Source organism: Sardina pilchardus, chromosome 3 (genome assembly GCF_963854185.1).
Source record: "Sardina pilchardus chromosome 3, fSarPil1.1, whole genome shotgun sequence".
Taxonomy (NCBI): Eukaryota; Metazoa; Chordata; class Actinopteri; order Clupeiformes; family Clupeidae; genus Sardina; species Sardina pilchardus.
The window spans coordinates 12,120,525-12,140,994 of NC_084996.1; the positions used below are offsets into that span (position 1 = coordinate 12,120,525).

The 20,470-nt window shown below is 43.1% G+C and overlaps 2 protein-coding genes across 3 annotated transcripts; one reads left to right on the forward strand and one right to left on the reverse strand.

Moving 5' to 3' along the window:
• Positions 1–7,196: 7,196 nt before the first annotated feature.
• On the forward strand, positions 7,197–8,708 carry gjc1 (gap junction protein gamma 1). Its single transcript, XM_062531102.1, has one exon. The coding sequence runs from the start codon at positions 7,197–7,199 to the stop codon at positions 8,706–8,708; it is 1,512 nt and encodes a 503-aa protein (XP_062387086.1).
• Positions 8,709–13,644: 4,936 nt separating this feature from the next.
• On the reverse strand, positions 13,645–20,081 carry zgc:163143 (uncharacterized protein LOC795946 homolog). 2 transcript variants are annotated; one of them, XM_062531104.1, is made up of 12 exons: positions 19,933–20,081; positions 19,242–19,398; positions 19,109–19,141; positions 18,615–18,994; positions 18,401–18,503; positions 18,174–18,209; positions 18,024–18,080; positions 17,599–17,832; positions 17,055–17,176; positions 16,327–16,492; positions 14,408–14,498; positions 13,645–14,219 (listed from the first exon to the last, which is right to left on the reverse strand). In XM_062531104.1, the coding sequence occupies exons 1-12, from the start codon at positions 19,995–19,997 to the stop codon at positions 14,113–14,115; spliced, it is 1,551 nt and encodes a 516-aa protein (XP_062387088.1). In that variant the 5' UTR covers positions 19,998–20,081; the 3' UTR covers positions 13,645–14,112. The 2 variants fall into 2 exon arrangements, with proteins under 2 accessions (XP_062387088.1, XP_062387087.1); XM_062531103.1 differs by having other exon boundaries at positions 19,242–19,449.
• Between the last annotated feature and the right edge of the window lie 389 nt (positions 20,082–20,470).

Here is a 20,470-nt window from a genome sequence, read left to right on the forward strand (position 1 = left end):
AGGGCTTCAGATACTTCAGTGCTCCCACATGCCCTTTTGATACATAAATCATCACCTAGTCATGAGATCATAAGCTTCATCAATAAATGATCCCCTCTAGTCGCTAAAGCATGTGTCAGATTTGTTTCTCTAAGTACACTACAAGTGATTTTTGTGTAAGAGATCTGCAGTTCAGGCTTAGTTAAAATTTTATGGATTTATGAAAGACGTGGGTTAAGATTGCTCACTGATTAAAACACCTTGACATTAGGCATGATTAAGCTCTGCGTTTGGTGCAAGCTAATTTCAGTTTTAAAAGGTGCGAGATTAGCAATGTTTTAATGTACAATTCCTCATTATGTAAGGGATAATGTATAGAACGCTGGTCATTATCGGGAAAATAAGTACCGACAGGGCGGACCAGATCCCGACGCAAAGTGGAGCTTTGGGAAATCCCATTCAAGTCAATGGAGCGTTCTACTTGCATTGTGAAGAGCCGTATAATAAGGGCAGATACTAATCTTACACTTATTGACTTGTATTTCAAACTGATATCCTGTTATAACTAAATTAGGCTACATGAATATCATATCATATTCGCCATATGGAAATTTTCAACAGAGTATGCTGTTGAAGTGCAATAATTGCTGTTGCACTACAACATATGCCGTTTATTTCAATATCCATGCCTACAAATCGGAAAGCTAATTAGTGGAGAGACCTTCTCTAATTAAAGACAGAGACACCATGGGAATGTCATTATTAAAAACGAGAAATCATCATCATGCACACATTCACTGGGTTTTTCTGAAGGACAACATATTTAATAGCATATGGACTGTGTCTATAAGACTCTCTAAGAAAATGGCAAAACCATGCCCAGGCTTAGAAAGCTATTTATTCATCACTGACGTGTTTATCACAGTGCACCTGTTTCAGACATTTGCTCACAATGGCTGTCAATCACCAGCATCACTGGTGAATCTTGAGGTGTAAATTAAATGTCACTTATCCAGTGATTTGCTGTGCTGCACTGTAGCAGAGGAGCCTGTGGCTGGAGCCGGGACTGGGAGTGGTGTTGCGCCAGTGTAAGGGTGTGAGGGCATTTAGGCATTTGCATGCTGTGAGATGTGTGGAGAATCTAAATGAGATTTGAACCATTGACTTTAAAATCTTTTTGGCAGCGGGGCTTTAGTTATGAGAGATACTAATCGGACGGGAGAGATTAGAGACAGAGAGAGAGAGATGGAGAGTGAGAAGCGAGGGAGTGAGAGAGAGAGAGAGAGAGAGAGAGATTGCTCTAATAGCTTTAAGCTCTCATTTTAACCATGACCAAAGATGGGCAGATGAACACAAAACCAAAAAAATTTAAAAAGGCTTCATTCCTCCGAGCAGCGCAAGCTGATGGGGAAAGGGAGAGGGGGAGGGGGGACGAGGGAGACGGCTGAGGAGGATATTAGCTAAGTCTGTGTACCCCTGTCTGTGTGTGTGTGTGTGTGTGTGTGTGTGTGTGTGTGTGTGTGTGTGTGTGCGTATGCATGTGTGTAAACACAAATGTGTATTTGTGTCTTCATAAGGATATAAATATGAATGTGTGTGTTTTACCATATGTTGGTGTGTGTGCGAGTTTGGGTGTGTGAGACACAGAGGATGTATGGATTCCCCACTGTCTCCATTTCATCCTGATTGGCCCTCCCATCCCCCTTTTTCACCCCCTTCCTCTCTCTCTCTCTCTCTCACACACACACACACCCAGTCAGCTTCTCTCCTCCCTTTCATTCCCACCTCCCCCAATCCTTCTGTAGGGGTATTAAACCCCCTCCTAATAGCTCTCTCTCTCTCTCTCTCTCTCTCACACACACACACACACACACACACACACACACACACAATCACTCTCTCACACATTCATACACCACCCCAAAAATGTTGTGCACACCCACATACCTCATCTCCCCCTGCACTGACCCAGTTTTTGGGGATAAGGGGTAAGTGGGGACCATTGTGTGTGTACCACAGACAGAGAATCTCTCTCTCTCTTTCTATCTTTTTCTTTCTCTCTCTCTCTCTCTCTCTCTCTCTCTCTCTCTCACATACACACTCATTCATGTAGAGACACCTACTCAGGGATGGCTGCCGGAGTGTGTGAATATGTGCACATGTGTATGCCTTTGTGTGCGCTGTTTTTAAGTAGTTGATTTTCAGCAAGTGTTATTGTTATGCCAACAAAGGTGAAGTTGATTTCCAAAGGAAACGGAAGAGAGAAGAAAGGAAAGAGGAAGAAGAGAAGAGAAGAGAGGGATGAACAATGGAATATGGAGAGGGAAGACCCAGACACAAAGCATGGGGACAGACAGGCAGATCCTTTGAGTGTGTGTGAGTAAAATGCAGTGCAAAAGCAGGTGTGTCTGTGTGTGTGTGTATGTATGTGTGTGTGTGTGTGTGTGTGTGTGTGGTTAAATAAGGTTCCAAAGAGTGCTGTTTTGTTGATAGTGGCCTGTCGCTAATGTTTTTGATGTATGTTTGTCTCACTAATCCTTGTCTGTTCTTCTAGAGGTGTTTACAAGTGTAGGCTGAATAGATGTCAGACGATATGAGCATACATTATTAGACGCAGTAATTTTTCTGTCCACCATGATTCACTGCAAGAGACTAAATGTGTTGTACATTGACATTTTGTTGTAGACAAGAGTGCACCCAGACATAACTGCACATTTCACATGTTGACTTCATCCTGCCCTCATTCTCTCCCTCTCTCTCTTCCCCCTCTCTCTAAACACATCTACTCAAAGTGTACAGTGTACACAGTGTGAACATGCTGTTCGCATTTTGTTGGAGTGGTGTTTTGGTTTCCCCCTTAAAAAGGTCAGGAGTTTCACGCCCTATTTATAGATGGCTTTTCCCAAACACACGGATATTTCCTTTGCATGGCCTCCAGCCCTCTCAAAAGAATTACTGAGGCTCGGTCAGTATGTGTGTGTGTGTGTGTGTGTGTGTGTGTGTGTGTGTGTGTGTCTGTGTGTGTGTGCGCGCGCACACACAGACACACACACATAGTTTATATGCTTTGTGCATCATTAGTGAAGCCTTTTCAGCGGAGAGAAAGCATGTGAGTAAGAAAAGGGGAAGAACAGAGAAGAAATGGAGTGAGAATTGTGAAGAGAAAGAGAGAGGAGAAGAAGAAGAAGAGTGAGGGGCGGGGGAAGGGATGAAGGGGCAGAAAGAAAGAAAGAGAGAGAGAGAGAGAAAAAGAGAGAGAAAGAAAGAGAGAGACAAGGATAGTCACGGAGGGACACAGGGCAAAAGACAGACAGAGAAGGAGAAAGTCAGAGAGAGAGGGAAGGAGGGGGAGAGGGTGCAGATCAGAGCAGGTTGGCATTGACACTGACACAAGGACGTTGCGCTGAGCCTGTGCCCCCAACTGCCATCCTTCCCTACCCGTGGGGCAGATGCCGTGTGTGAGATAACACTGTGTGTCTGTGTATGTAAGTGTGCACATTGTGAGTGTCTGTGTGTGTGTGTGTTTATAGGTCTACATGTCTCTATGTGTATACATCAGAATGTGTGTGTGTGTGTGTGTGTGTGTGCATACACACGTTTTTGCTTTGCCGTCTGTTTGCATGTGTGTACTTGTTTGTGTGTTTACGATTATATTTGAATAGTTGTTCTTGTGTTAAATCATGTCACTTAGACCACATCTTCATTCATAATCGTTACACACACAAACACACAGAGGCCACAGGCCACGGCCTAATGAGCATAAATGGAATGATAATGTCCTTGTGTTTGCGTGTGTGTGTGTGTGTGTGTGTTTGTTTGTGTGTGTGTGTTTGTTTGTGTGACTGTGTGCCAGATGGAAACTTAAGACAAAACAAAAACTCTTTCCTCTTGGGTATGAAAAAGTAACAGAGAGATGGGAAAGTCTGTGTGTGTGTGTGTGTGTGTGTGTGTGTGTGTGTGTGTGTATGTATGAGAGAGAGAGCGAGAGAGACAAAGGGTATGTGTGTGTGTGTGTGTGTGTGTGTGTGCCTGGCCTGCGTGTGCACATGTCCACACTGAGTAGAAGAGTTCATATCTGCGTGTGTCCGCGGACGGTCGTGCCTCCCAATGTGCTTACTAAACGAGCACGAACACACATATACATCACTGCACGCCGCTCTGTGCGTTTCTCTACATCACGTGAGGTGGCTGATGCTATAACGTCTATATCGTCATCCTCACTGTCCACCAGAGATCTCGCACTAACACACAGACACGTGCGTGTCTCCAGCATCGACATACACACACACATGGGCTGTTAATCACAATTAAGAGGCACAGTGGAGTTTGCTTGAGTCTCATCCTCAACCTCAACCTCAACCTCAGTCACAGCATCAGCCTGCGAGATGCTTCCTGGCATCCTGCGAGGGCTCAGTGGCCACTCGTTGACAGTGATGTATAAACTCTGACACTTGATGACTAATAGGCATCAGTGTCATAAACAATGCTGATGAACACTCAAATAGGTCCTTAGGTGTTGGACATGCAGCACGGTTCCACGGTCATTTTGTGTATGTGTGTGTGTGTGTGTGTGTGTGTGTGTGTGTGTGTGTGTGACAGTGAGTGAGAGGGAGACTTTGTACGATACAAATGTTTTATTTCAGGGGTTTGCCTATCGGTGACTTTTGACCTCTAATGGAATTGTGTAGTCTAACTTCACTGTGGGCTGGCAAGTCATAATGAGTTTGATGTTAGGTGAGAATATTCACAATATGCATAGATGTGTGTGTGTGTGTGAGTGTGTGTGTGTGTGTTGCAGAGAGTGCTAGACGGTCTCTGTGTTTGTGTGTGTATGTGTATGTGTGTGTGTGTGTGTGTGTGTGTGTTGGTGAATGCGTGCGTGCATGGCATGACTCACTTTGTAGGTTCCATCCCTCGGGTCCATTCCCCACTAGCACACAGAAACACAGATTGGATTGGAAAGGTGCCCAGGGTAACGCGCTCTTGTGGTTAAATGCGGTGATGGGGGGGACCTCTGCTGCAGTATGCCCTGACTGGGGGTCCTCTCCTGGGCAGGTTGTGTTAGGAAAGCTCCATGCTTTTACAAAGGCCTTTGACTGACCGTATAGAGAATACTTAAAACTGGCTGCCAGGCAGCCAGATAGGGGAAGGTTGCACTAGGGATTTAACTCGCTATAACACTTATCAACAGACACTCACATAAATGTGTGCTCTAATATAGCCAGACAGTGTGTTTTTGTGTTTGTCTGTGAGTGTTATTTCAGGTATGGCAGTTGAGTATTGCTGTAATAGTGATGTTTATGTAGAGAGTCACTGAAACACACACACATACGCACATACACACGCACACACACACGCACACACGCATTCCTGTGTTTGCCTCCTATGGCTCCGGCACAACCTTATATGGTCAAAGTAATAGTGCACATGTTTTATTGAGCAGAAGTTCAAACACCAAGCCAAACACAGAAACCAGCAGACAAAGACCAGAGAACCCAAGCGCACACACACACACACACACACACACACACACACACACACACACACACACACATACACACAAACACACACGCACACACAGAAATACATACACACACCACTTCTGTGACTCTTCAGAACATGCTTTGCCACTACCCTCCAGGAAAAACCCACACTACTGTGACTGTGATTTGTTTTTTGGAAACATTCACAGACATTTGAATATCACAATTCGACTCCTACACACAAAGCATCAAATACTCACACACAATTAAACATCCCCTAACAATGAAGTGTGAAATCCTGCCATAGACCCTGATGTTTTGCTGTGTATTTTACTGATAGTGGCACTTAGCGGAAAAAGTGTGTGTGTGTGTGTGTGTGTGTGTGTGTGTGTGTGTACTGTACATGTGTGTGTGCATATTCTTGCATCTTTGTGATAAAATTCTCCAACTTTATAATCGGCTTTCTCTGATAAGATATGCTCCCTCTTTGGGGCTTCCATTCTCCACAGTTAAGGGGACTCCTACTCTTTCCTGCTTTTTCTGATTTTACGCCCCCACTCCCTTCACTGTGTGGCGTTCTTATCTCCTCCCCCCCCCTTGCTCCTTTCCCCTCTTTCCTTTACCCCTCTTTCTCCCTCTCTCCCTCTCCCTCATTCTTTGTCACTGTCCCGCTCTCTCTCTCGCTCTCTCTCTCTCTCTTAAAGGCATGAACAGCAAATGTTTCTGATCCATGTGGCCTGTGGTGAAATGTCTTCTCAAGTACAGATAGTATAAAATTCAAATCATCAAGGCACAGATTAACAGGAGCGTTACATAATACTACATTAATTTGAAGCTATACTGAAGATGACATGTTCCAAGGCTAAATTTTTTAAGCACTTAAATGACAATAACAATAATGTACAATAGCACATTTAAATCTTGATCTTAATGAACAAACAATGTGTGACTACACTGTGTGAATAGACTCTTCTAGGAGATAACATGAAGAAGATTATTTTAAATGACATATTAACAAGTGTGCATGCAAAATGGTTATAAACCTTTTATAAACGCAAGTTATAAACACAAGATGAATATCATTTTTAAAGAAATATTAGTAGATATTTGAATTTCCAATATGTGTCCAGTCTACAAGATACTGAAATTTTAATAATTTAATTTTTTTCTATTAATGTTGTCAATATCCCTCATTGCTTTGTGCATTCAAATAATTTAACCTTGCAGGACTCTTAACAATCTTGTTATTGCAGGACTCTTAACTTCCTCGTAATATTTTGACGTGCCTTACAAGTCAACTTTCTATATTCCTATTTAGCTATTTAGAGTTAATCATTTGCAGCTGTTACTTCTAGAAATAATGAGTTTCTTTTGGTCACATTTATGATTTTTGGAAACCTTTTGAGAAAACTAGACAGTTTTATTTTAGGTCTATGATAGTGAATTTGCTACTGTGCGATGCCAGCTCTCATATCTGTGAGTATCTAAGTGTACATTTGCTAGATGTACACTGAATGTAGTTTCAATTTGAAAAGCTTCTGCAAACTTAAGTCTAATTTCTTTTTTAATTACTGGGGTTGGTCAAAAATCTTGCATCCCTCTCTCTAATCCTCTGTTGAACTTGGGATATCTGCCTTTATTAAACATACAAAATTCCACTCTCTCCCTCTCCCTCTGTAGAGTCTGTGATACCGGCCCTCTGAGACACTGTCTGCCCCGTTGTCCTCTGACATCATGAGCTGGAGCTTCCTGACGCGCTTGCTGGAGGAGATCCAGAACCACTCCACCTTCGTGGGGAAGCTGTGGCTCACCGTCCTCATCGTCTTCCGCATCGTGCTGACGGCCGTGGGCGGCGAGAGCATCTACTACGACGAGCAGAGCAAGTTCGTGTGCAACTCGGGCCAGCCGGGCTGTGAGAATGTCTGCTACGACGCCTTTGCACCCCTCTCGCACGTGCGCTTCTGGGTCTTCCAGATCATCCTGTCCGCCATGCCTTCGCTCATGTACATGGGCTACGCCGCCAACAAGATCGCCAAGATGGAGGACATACGGGGCGGAGGGTCCGGAGTGTCAGGGGGCACCGGGACGAGCACCGGGGGCGGCGGCGGCTACACGCACCGCCGGCCCAGGAAGATGTACTTCGGGGCGCGCAACACCCGGAGCGGGATGGAGGAAGGCGAGGAGGAGCAGGAGGACGACCCGATGATCTACGAGGTGCCCGAGCCGGAGCCGCCGCGGCGAGACCTCATGCCGCCGCGGCCCAAGCCCAAGACGCGGCACGACGGGCGGCGGCGCATCCGCGACGACGGCCTCATGCGCATCTACGTGCTGCAGCTGGTGACGCGCACGGCGCTGGAGGCCGGCTTCCTGGCGGGCCAGTACCTGCTGTACGGCTTCCGCGTGGCGCCGGTGTTCGTGTGCTCGGGCAAGCCGTGCCCGCACAACGTGGACTGCTTCGTGTCGCGGCCCACGGAGAAGACCATCTTCCTGCGCATCATGTACGGCGTCACGTGCCTCTGCCTCACGCTCAACATCTGGGAGATGCTGCACCTGGGCGTCGGCACCATCACGGACATCATCCGTCGCCGGAGGGCCGCGCCGCCCGACGACGAGTACCAGCTGGGGCTGCTGGCGACGGCCGGCGTGTCCGTTGGCGTCGGGGGCGCCGGCGGGCCGCTCAGCGAGGGCGAGGGCGCCGGCGGCGTCGGGGGAGCGGGCGGCGCCGACTACGTGGGCTACCCGTTCTCCTGGAACACGCCGTCGGCGCCGCCGGGCTACAACATCGTGGTCAAGCCCGAGGCCATGCCCTACACGGACCTGAGCAACGCCAAGATGGCCTGCAAGCAGAACCGCGAGAACATCGCGCAGGAGCAGCAGCAGTACGGCTCCAACGAGGACAACTTCCCCACGGGCGCCGAGCCGCGCGCGCCGCCCCTCAACAACAAGGACGTCATCATCCAGCAGGCGCACGACCAGCTGGAGGCCGCCATCCAGGCCTACAGCCAGCACCACGGCGGCCACCAGCAGGACGACAACACCACGCACCGCGGCGGAGGCGGCGGCGGCGGCGGCGGCGCCGACGAGGACGACAAGCCGCAGAGCAACATCACCCCCGCACAGAGGGAGCGCAGGCACCACCACCGGGCCAAGTCTGGGAGGGGAGGAGGCAGCGCGGGGAGTGGGGGAGGGAGCAGTAGCAACAGCAGCAGCAAATCAGGAGAGGGCAAGCCATCTGTGTGGATCTGATACATTACACTACACTACACTTATAATATATAGATAATACGAATAAACAAGTTTATATATATGCATTATTCTACACATATACACACACACACACACACACACACACACAGATATACACACACAGGTACATATGCTAATTAGAGTGAGGGGAAGGGATGGTGCTTGGACACACCCTCTTAGTGCCTTCAGAGTTCCCTTGCCCTCTGCAGGAGAGAGAGAGAGGGGATTTCTGGGAGATTTCATCATCCCGAATGCTTCTGCCTCGCACACTGACTGGCACATGCCAAAAGAGCTGGCAGGCCTGCCATCTGTCCACCTCAACGCTGTAGCATGGAAGCTCATGACGAATTAATGCACCTTTGTCTTCCTCTAGGGGAGTCCTACAGAACCCCGTATGGCTCGCATTGTGTTTGAGAACTCGCCGGAAACTCTCGTTTCGCTCCTTGCACAGCACCCAGCCGTGCCAGAAGCTCAGACATGCCAATCCCAAAGTCGACTGACTGACTGACTGACAGACTGGCTGGCTGGCTGGCTGGCTGGCTAGCTGCCCTACGCAGCAGATCAAAGCCCCCTGTTTGATTTGGAGTCATGTGCCCTTCCCAACACACACTGAATTCCAAATTCTTTAGTCAGTGACATTCCGGACCTGGTTAAGACACTGTCTTCCATGATGAGTTGTCCAATCCCAAGAGATTCCCGATGCAATGCTGTCGGTTCCTTTTCCCCTGCCGTCCCTTCTGGGGTGACACAGAAGCACAATCTGATTTGAAGGTGCCACCTACATTTCAGGGGGGTTATGTGGAACTGAAAGGGTTACCTGCAAATTGGACCCAGGACACCAGGACAAATGAGATCCTGAGCCATATGAAAGCCCATCCAGGAGCTTTTTGTAGGATAGAATGTGGTCGGATGTAGTTTCAATGCGTTCTGCTTCTATTAACTTTTTTTTTTTCAAAGTACGATTACGGTTATTTAATACAAGTCAGTAAGAAAATGACAGAGTATGTATGAAATCTAGCATTTTGAGGGGAGTGGGGGGTGAAATCACCAGCACTTGAACTTAATGCTAAACCCATCCAGTGTTGTGTGATTTTAGATTAGATTCAGTTGCATTCCAGCCAATCCAGGTATTTCCAGAAAAATTCCCACGATCCTGCTCTTCTCTCTATGTCTACCTAATGCACAGTGGCTCAGAGTCTTCCTCCTTTGAATACTGTACTTTGCCAGTGCCATGTGTCTGAGTATAAGACAGGTGAAACAGGTATGCCTTTCTATTGTATTTAACTGTGCATTAACATGTTTGCAAAGACTGTGGGAGACCATACACTGTTTTGATAGCTTTGATGATGCCACCAAGAGCCATGTACTCTGGCGGTTTAGCAAACGAATACTTATGCCATAGATACCTGACAAGAGAGTACACAGATTTGTGAATTTAATCCCTTTATGAGTCAAAATGTTTTTTCTATACAGTGAAGCCAATGTGAATGGCTGAAGAGACAAACAGGATTTGCCTAATTGTTTTTGTCCAATCAAGTTAACGTTTTTTTCTATGAACTTTTTTTATATCAAAAACTTCAATTATGAACATATCAGTTGTTTCTTTGGATAAAATCTTTAATATATTTTTTCTTTCTTTCATTTCCAAATTGTAAGAAAAACTATTTTTATATTTAGTTGTAGACTAGGTAATGACATACTGCAGTAAGGAAAATTCTCAAACTTCATGTAGGTGTTGTAGAAATACAGTGTATATTGTACCAGTAGTAAACCGATTAGGTTAAGATGACTGTTTTATTTAATGATTCCTCGTTGGTTCAAGTCACAGTCCTGTTTACCCAAAGGAGAACTGACTGGCTGTTTCAGCAGGACTTTAAAACAGCAATGAACCCTGTGCGCAATGGTACTTGCTCAGATTGAAAGAGGCGGTGGGTGTGTGTGTGTGTGTGTGTGTGTGTGTGTGTGTGTGTCTCAACATGGGTGTGCGCACACGTGGGAGAGAGAGAGAGAGAACCATGGCCTTTACAAAATTACAAATGGTAAATGGTAAAGAAGATAAAATCACCGGAAGTTATTCTTTTGTTGTCCTTGTGCGAGGAGTCCAACAAAATGTAAGACTGATTTGAAAGGAGGAGAGTGAAGGTGTTAGTGAATGACTCAAATTTAAGCACTGACATGTTACTTATCAAGCATCTCTCACTCAGCCGGCCTGTTGACTCTCATTAGTCTGGGTGCCATTTGCCCGTATGTGTCTGTATGCGTGGGCAAGTGTGTGTGTGTGTGTGTGTGTGTGTGTGTGTGTGTGTGTGTGTGTGTGTGTGTGTGTGTGTGTGAGAGTGTGCGTGCGTGTGCGTGTGTGTGCGCACGCACATTTTCTGTTTAAGAGGAGTGATGCCTCTATACTTGTGCAAATCATCATGTAACTGTGTTTGTGTGAATGTCGAATTTGTAATGCCATTTTTCGAAGTTTTTTTTTTTCTTAATGTCAACAGCTGGAGTCACCAGCAGTGTAATATATTTCCATTTTTGGAAACACTTTTTTCGATTAAGTATTCCTAAATGCATGTTTAAAGTTATTTTGTTAAGACAATTCAAATAAATGACCATGGAAAAATTGTCACTGTCTGAGTGTGTTTGTTCTAAACCTGTCTACTTGTGTGCATGTCAACCCAGGGACGTGCAAGTGTTGTACCGTCCCGTTCTGTCAGACTGGAGCATGCGTCTGATTTTGATGAGCATTGAACAAGAGGAAGTTCGTCGGTCAATCTCTATCATTACAGAAGTGATGGTTGATTCCGTGTCACATGTCACAGACCGCAGGCAGGCCGCGCCAGGACTGTCGCTCTCACTTTTCTCATACGCCAATTGCCAATCCGTCCGCTCGCGCACAGACAGCAGTGCAGAGCGTTGGTCTGTCAGTCACGAGTAACACATTCACATCTAATGCACCTTTTAATAATGTTGGAATTCAAAACAACTACATCATTTGACTTTTGAACTCAGCACAGCAGTGTCTAGACTACTGAGCTATACAGTGTGTGAAATAAGTACACCAGCCTTTGGGCATCTTGAACATGTGTGCCTATGTTTTTCTGCTATAGTGTTACATTATTCTCCGAGGCTCTGATCTCTCTCTCTCTCAGTGAGCGTTTGAGAGCATATGCAGTCAATCTCCCATGGATCTCGAAGATTTGTAGAAAATTCCTCAGAGTGCTTGAGCACAGCTGGGTTGGTAATCGGGGGTTTCAACGGAGCCTCCCATCAAACAGCTTGCACACAGCAGAAAAAATAAATATAGCCCAACATCCTCAATGACTTAGCTCATTGACCGAGAACTACAGTCAATGTAGATACTTGCCCAGGGCATGTATACAGTAGACTTTCAAATCAAAGAAGTGGGCCTAAATTCAAAATACAGTGATTTAACCATAGCACATGTTGCTTAATTGTTATTCAAATGATTACATGATGATGATTATTAAAACATAGGACATTGAACTATGTGTTTTTCCACATTAAAGTATAATATAGGCTATGTTATTCAAACTCTGACTTGGTGGTGGGTAGGAGTTTGGAGTTTGGTCTATAAGAATTGTCTTAGGTTTTGTCCACCAATAGATATAGTTCTTGGTTTAGATTGATAAACTGGGCTGTTCAAAGCTCATACATTTCAAAACTGTTTAATAGGCCTACAACATAAGCCAAAATTGACATGTGGCCTAATTTTGCAACAAAGACAGACATCTTCAGTATGCTTAACCATATCAGGCCTAAGCCAAACTGGCAGTTTAACAGCTTCTGTAACATTTTATTTTTAGGATTCAAGGTTGGTGTTACTCAATCGTTTTATAGGTTTAGGTTTCTTTAAAATTGTATTTTGTAATTCTACAATTCATGTAATTCTATATAATATTGATATTAATCTATTATATATAGATATTCATTTATCAAGTTATTTTTCTGCCAAGTCTAACAGAGCAAATGCAGGCCTGCTGTTCATTAGGTATAGTACACACATTTAGAGGACACTGCTGCCACCTAGTGTACAGTCTCTTGTCACAAGTAAAATTCAATTCAAATTACTTGTCACAAGTACAGTAAATTCACTATTGTGCAAAGTGAATGTAACAGTAATTTGTTTGTGTTTTCCAAAAGAGAGATCTTAAATCAAACTGTGGAAGAAATGTCCTGTTAATTGTTAGATTAGTACATTGTTTACAGCATTACTACTGAGACTGACCATTTATTAAATGGCATTAAATAATCAAAGTTGAGTTACTCAAGCAAGCAGTGAAGGGAATAACCAGATATATCAATTCTGTGTGGAAATATGTATTATGTATTTTGGCAAGTACATTTTAAACTGATACAGCTAAATTCCCTGATATTCCATGATATTCCATGACTTAATCCCAAAAATTCCCTGACTTTCCATGTCTGGAATAAACCAAAATTCCATGATATTCTAGAAATTCCAAGGCTGAGTGAACCCTGCCTGACCTGCCGGCGAATTTGGATTTCGCCTGGCAGTTCAGACTGGAAACATGCTATCTCCCCTGCTTCCCACAACCTTTGGGTCAAATCACAAACTTTAATGTTTCCTGAATGCTTTGGAAGGATGAGGACAATGGGATCACAGATCAGTGTTCCTTTAGACCAATGGCGGTTTCTGCACTTTAGAATAGGGGAAGCTCTGATAAAAATGGTCAGTTATTAAATTAATATTGTTGGTGCTATATTGTTATTTGCTAATAATAACACACTGGACCATGTTTGGCTAAACTATGTGAATTTGTTTTGAGATAATATGGCTCCAGCTCATTATTCTTTGTGGCATTAGGCTAAAATGTGAATACCATAGAGACTATGGCTATTTTTCATATGGTGAGATTCTATTCTATGAGATTCTAAATAGTAATGAAGGAGAAATCATATATTTCTGTTTAGATATTTTACTTTACAAAATATACAAACACAACAACAGCATGTGCCATTCCATAGAATGTAAAACCCTTAGAATGCTCTGATTTACATTCAGTAACTCAACATTATATACAGAAAGGTGTTTTTGACTGCTGAGCCACAAAACAGAAAACAACCATTGCAATAGCTTCAAAAAAGAAGTTCAGCAACATCAAATAAGAAGGGAAGCCTCAATAACATCCACCAAGCTCAAAACTCTATCAGTCCCCTCAGGTATCTCATTCGGATAATGTATTAAACAGGCAAAATTTGAAGAGCAGGTTTCCGTCTACACCAACAAGCTAACTTAAAATGGACATTTCTGTGGAGTCTCTGTAGAGTCTCTGGGAAAGCATCTGTAATATAACTAGAAGGCTGCCATCACACAAACACGGTTGTGAGTGTGAGTGAGTGTTAAGATTGTCATGCACAATATTGGCCGTCATCTTGACTGCTCTTCTCCATTTGAACAGCCCTCTCCATTCGTGCATCCTTCTCCATTCAAAGGTGCATCTCCAGCCACCACCTCAGATCCCGCAGTATCAGTCACTGAAGCAAGTACAGCACGTTAAGTTAATGGAGTAATAGAACACTTAAGAACGTCATTATGAAAACTGCTTTAAGGGGTGAAAATTATAGTCAAATATTGTCTCTTGAGATTAATGTCTTAATTTGTAAACACCAATAAAACTAAACAACAGATTATATACATTTTCCAAGATGAAAATGTAACTCACGTTGAGATGTTGCACTCTGGCCTTGGTTGTCCTCTGACTTTTCTGACAAGTCAACCACAAAGGAGCTATCTTCAACGACGGCTGGAGAAAACTGGGAAAACCAATAACATACATCAGCATGATCAGCTACAACCTACAGTTAAGCCCAAAATTATTAGCCCCCCTTATGAATTCAGACATAATCCTTTGTTTATACATGAAAATGACAATTTCCAAAAATGTGCCTAGTTTGTATGATTACAGAAGCGCAAAGACGGTATGCCCACAAAGTTTGATGATCATTGTTTACTCATGCTCTGATTTGTGACAAGAAAAGCAAGAATTGACATGTTCAAAATTATTAGCCCCCAGACCATTAATAGTCAATAGTGTAGCCTTTCTTTGCTTCAACTGACAACAACTTCTTTGAATAGTCTTTTACTAGGCTGGCACATATCTCTTAAGCACTCTTTAGCTCCAGCTCGTTCAAACTGCATGGTTTTCTTGTATGGACTCTTGCTTTAAGCACGTGCCACAGATTCTCAATGTGGTTTAGGTCTGGTCTCTGTGTAGGCTATTCCAGCACCTTGATTTTGGTATCCTTTAGGGCGTTTTAGACCACTCTTCACTATGCTTTGGGTTATTATCATGCTGAAGGACCTGGTGGTGACCTAAGCCTAGACTAAGAGCAGGTGTCTTGATGTTATCCCTCAAAAGGTCAACATAATCTTTCTTTTTCATGATCCCATGCACCCAAACAAGGCTCCCTGTGCCTGAGACAGCAAAACAGCCCCAAAACATGATGCTCCTACCACCATGCTTCACTGTGGGAACTGTATTTTATGGTTGTAGGCCTTCCCTTTTTTTGCCAAACATAGGCAACATCCATGTGCCCAAACAGCTCCAGTTTAATGTCATCAGACCAAAGGACAGTTTTCCAAAACTCATTTTTAGCTTTTAAATGTGCATGGGCAAAGTTCAGTCTGACTTTGAAGCGCCCCTTTTGGAGTAAGGGGTTTTTCTCAGCCGATGACCTTGGAGGCCTCCACAATAAAAATCCCTCGCTACTGTCTTCCTCAAGACTTTAACCCCAGAGGTCTCAAGGTCAGCAACTATATTTTTGGCGGATGTGCAAGGTTGCTTGCTAACATCCCTGATGATTTTTCTCTCTAGATTGAGATATTTAGCATTTTCATCCACACTTAGGTTTGTTATGCACAAACTTGGAACTCTTTGTACTTTGTAATGATGCCTTGCATGGCTATTCTACAGACTGTGAAGCATCTAGAAATTACAGTATAGCCTTTCTCCATATTATAGGCCTCAATGATGTTCTTTCTGAGGTCCAGACAGATTTCCTTTATCTTCAGTATGCCTGTAAAGGCAGTCCCCTCTCAGACAGGTGTTCAAGTGCCTGTAGGCCTGTTCCTTGAAGTCTTTAGGTAAACAATCAATGCTGGTTGGGTGTTCAGGTGTTGTCTGGACATTAACTAACTGCAAAGGTGTGGTTTGAAAGGTGACAGGTTGGTCGTGTGTGTTTAAAAGCAAAAAAAATCACATGGGGGCTATTAATTTTGACCACTCCACTTTTCACACAATTTGAGATTAAGCATTCCTAATAATATATTAACACTCCAAAATGCACCAGATTCTACATAATAACACTGGCGAATGTTTGATTTTTAAAATTTGATCAGGGATGAAAAATGTAGGGAGAATTTTAGAGTAATGTTCCAAAATTTCAGGGGGGCTAATAATTTTGGGCTTAACTGTAACCTTGTGATACTCTGACACAGTTAGGAGGCCTTTAGTTACACACTAGAACACTAGTTTTTATTCTAGATTAAAACACCCAGACTTTAAGAGAATGACTCCAGACACAAAAATTCATGCTGTGGCTAAATCATTAATAAGATTTTTGTCTCACTACACTCTCTTACCGGCAACTCTCTGGGTGTGGTGACTGGTTGGGGTTCCTTGAGGTACATGCGAGCAAAAGGACTCTTTCCAATACTGGGATGCTCAGTGCAACACAAGCGGAGAACACGACCAGGCAAGGACACATTCCAGGTAACAGGGTATTCCTTCACGAGTTCAGACACCATGCTGTTAAAGAAACATTATATCATATTCTTGAGCAAAAGTGAACACGTCAGCTTTCATTTAGTTGAAAAATGAAACCTTCACAGAAATAAAACCCAGACAGCCCATCAATTTAATTTCTAAATAACAATTCTAGGAAGATAAATTACATTTCATAAAGTACAAAACAATTGTGTACTTTACTGCAGAAGTAATGACTAAAACGTTAATGAAAACAATGGAAACATTCCTTTTCTAATAGTTCTAGCAAGAAGGGCTGTGTCACTTCAATTGGAAAGTGTATCACACCGCAGACATGTGTGTATCACAACCAAAGGAGTACAATAACACAACTAAATGTATTAGTTCTATACAACAAATTAAATGACCTTTCCAGGATTTCCATGGGAGCAACTGATTGTGTATAGAGCAAACCAAATATGGAAGCATTTTCAGACATTATTGTAATATGGTGCATAACTGGGGAGAAGACTGTAGTTTGCTGCCTCCTGAATGAAGTACAATTCTGACAGTGCTACGAGTAGAATAAATCATCTTGGCTCTTCTACTCTTTTGTCTCTTTTACCTGTTGATACGCAACTCTGTGACAGGATCCAGGAATGCTGCTTGACGGTGGTACACAATGTAATCATTGTCGTATTGCGGTCGGCTCCTCTTCTTCAACTGATAGAGGATCATACCGTTTAACTGAAAAGAGCAAAGATCAGCCGCTAGGGTCAGTGGGATATCTACAGTGCCATGTCTTCAAGTTACCATTTTGTACTGTACATATCTATTGCTGGTCACTAGAATGTAATCTTGCACTGTTGCATTGTTGGACTTATTTGCACTACCAACTTGACACACACCTCATATTGCATCACAGTACCAATCCTCCTCAGTACATTCATGCACATCTTATCCATAGTATTTTACTGCTCCTTTAGTCATGTTGATTTGTTGATTTGCTTTGTATTTTCCTGTTTACATTGTATTGTATGTTGTATGTGGTGTCTTAAGCTGCTGGGACCTTGAATTTCCCCTTGGGGATCAATAAAGTATCTATCTATCTATCTATCTATCTATCTATCTATCTATCTACCAAACAGGGGTATGTCATATGTACTCACTTTTCTTATGGAGTCTTTACTCAGGCGCGAGAGAATACCCAACGGGTAGCCAAACTGAGTAAACAGATCACACACGATTCCCGCTGCCTCATGACTGACCATGGTCGTCACAGGGAAAGCTTCAACCCACTTAGAGTGATAGTCAGTTACGGTCAATAGAAACTGGTCACCATTCATGGTCTTTGGTAACGGGCCTCTGAAATCCAAGCCGAGCCACTGCCATCTCCCGGTGACCTAAGGACAGAGTTGTTATTGAGAAAATAAAGAAAACTTAAATTGTATTCTGTTTAACTTTAGGGCCTCTAAATGATTTGCATTATTGTGACACCAATTAGCAGGTTTCCAAAACTCTGGGATTCTTCAAGGTATTATTAACATGTCCATGCCACATTATCGTGATTGTGATAAGATGTACCATATTGTACCTTTATAATATGCGGGATGGTTGATACATCATTCTTCTCAGCCAACCAGGAAGGTTCCTGGTTAACACAGCAATTATGGCTTAAAATATTTTATATTCAAATGTTGATTAATGAATTGATATGGTGAATCAGATTAACAGTGCCACTTACAAAATTAGCTTCAGCATCGCCTGGCCAGTGAAAAGACTGGAATAAAACATTATATATGTATTTTTTTAAAAATAGCAACATGACAAAAACATGCTTTTTAATGTATATTTTCCACAATGCTAGCTATAAACTATATTATGTCCCTCAAAAAAGCCTAATCATGGCCAACAGGAGGTAACAGTTCAACAAAAATGACAAAGAAATGTGTTGGTTGTATATATGTGCACCTGTGGAAGACAGTAGTGGCTGTGGAAGAAACTCGGCAAAGTTCGTCTCCTGAACATGGATTTCTCTCCTACAATCGGCCAGATTACAGGCAGTGTAGAAGCGCTGATTTCATGTCAAACAAAAAAGGATGACAAAATAGGACTTTAGAACACAGAGAAAAAGTTCTTCCGAATGACTGAGATGTCGCATGCCTTTGCCTTGTATACTACTCACTTAGTCACAGGTGCTGCGGGCTGCTGCTTAGCCACTGCGGGGTGCTGCTTTGCCCCTGCAGGCTGCTTCTGTACTTCTGCGGGCCGCTTCTGTGCCACAGCAGGCTGTTTCTGTGCCACTGCGGGTTGTTTCTGTGTCTCTGCAGACTGTTTCTGTGTCTCTGCAGACTGTTTCTGTGTCTCTGCAGACTGTTTCTGTGTCTCTGCAGACTGTTTCTGTGTCTCTGCGGGCTGTTTCTGCTGAGGCTGAGGTTGATGTTGATGTTGAGGCTGAGGCTGAGCAGGGACAATTTGTTGGACATCTCTTGGTGTCTGTCGCACATATTTCCTCCTTTTCCACGGTGGCCGATACTCCAGAGACTGGAGGTGCCCGGGATCAGTCTCCATAAAGGGATCAAAGGTAACATTAAATAATGCATTTCAACTATTCATAAACTATCCATTCAACACTAATCAAATAATGATGATCAACTATAGACATGCATGGAATCTTACTTTAGCTCGTCTACTGCGTGGGTCGATTAAGACCTGGAAAAACAACAAAAAATGTGTTTTTGTATTTGAGTGGCACATTCTTACTAATACATTTGATATTTTGCAATGTGTTACCATTAGATGAAATACCAACTTTTCTTGACTGGGAAGAGATGGACTCAGGAAAGTCGAAGATGGTAGGCACAGCTCCTGGTCTTAATCGACATCTAAATCCAGTCACATCCACGTCTTTTGCCTCAAAGTGTTTGGAACAGATCAATGTATTTAGACTTGGAGTCCAGTCCTTCCATCTAAGTTTGGCAATCCATAATTTGAGAAGTTTAGGTTTTTCGTGCGGAAACCTGTGAGTATGGGAATCAATCCATTTCAAGAATCTCTTAGCTTAACTTGAAATTTGAAGACTTTTCCTTCATTGCAGAAATAAATATTTTCAGTTTAATGAACATAGATCAGATCAGGAAGTATAACAGGGTTAGAAATGAACCAGGTTTGCTCCCTACATAAGAAAAACAGATAAACCTCAGGAAGTGTTTCAGAAATGTTCGGGACAGTATAAACTTAGACATCCCGAGGGAAGTTTTCGGCATGCAATAGTTAATATAGCAGCTAACCATAACAACAAACACGCGTTAGCCTAGTCCCATTTCTTACAGATTATTGCAAAAACAATTTTTATCAGTTACACATAATGGACATAGATCATATCTGGTCAATTTCTAAATACCAAATACCACCCTTTCTCAAAAAGAGCTCGTTTAGCTTGTTATTTTTTAGGCTTTCTAAGTATCCCACAAAACTAAACCATTCGTCTGAGATCAACTCACCTGAAAAATCCTACGCCCTTTTCCCTTTTACTCCGACAGTTGTATGCAATGCAGGTTACGGTCATGTTTAAGTCCACTCATCCGAAAAAAAAAATGTCTTGAATACTAAATTTTTGGGCTGCTGTGGCCATCAAACAAAACATTGGCGAACAATGATGACGTAACGAACCACGTTTTCTTATCTTCTTTTCCGGGCATTCGTTTACATTTATATTACTAGTGACCCCTGCTGGACTACATTAGTACTGCTGTAGCTATGTAAGAAATACTGGCTGGAGGGCTACTGCTTGTAGAAAAAAACACGTAACTCTCAGTCGTCGGAGTAAGACGTCTTCTTAATATTATTAGAGATAGTTCATCATTGGCTGGGTGAACCCTGCCTGAACTTTCGGCGAATTTGGCAAGATTGAGCTTAGTATGATGATTTTTTTTATGATTGTTGATTTGCTTTTTAATCTTCCTGTTTACATTATTTACATTGTACTGTATGTTGTGTGTGGTGTCTTAAGCTGCTGGGACCTTGAATTTCCCCTTGGGG

Bases quoted from the DNA above. Each gene is read 5' to 3' on its own strand.
- gjc1 (XM_062531102.1), top strand. From the start codon at position 7,197: ATGAGCTGGAGCTTCCTGACGCGCTTGCTGGAGGAGATCCAGAACCAC.
- zgc:163143 (XM_062531103.1), bottom strand. From the start codon at position 19,997: ATGACCGTAACCTGCATTGCATACAACTGTCGGAGTAAAAGGGAAAAG. The intron at 18,995-19,108 runs GTAAGATTCCAT...CCCTTTATGGAG, and splicing joins CACGCAGTAGACGAGCTAAA to ACTGATCCCGGGCACCTCCA. The intron at 17,833-18,023 runs GTACAATATGGT...CTCTGTCCTTAG, and splicing joins CCATCCCGCATATTATAAAG to GTCACCGGGAGATGGCAGTG.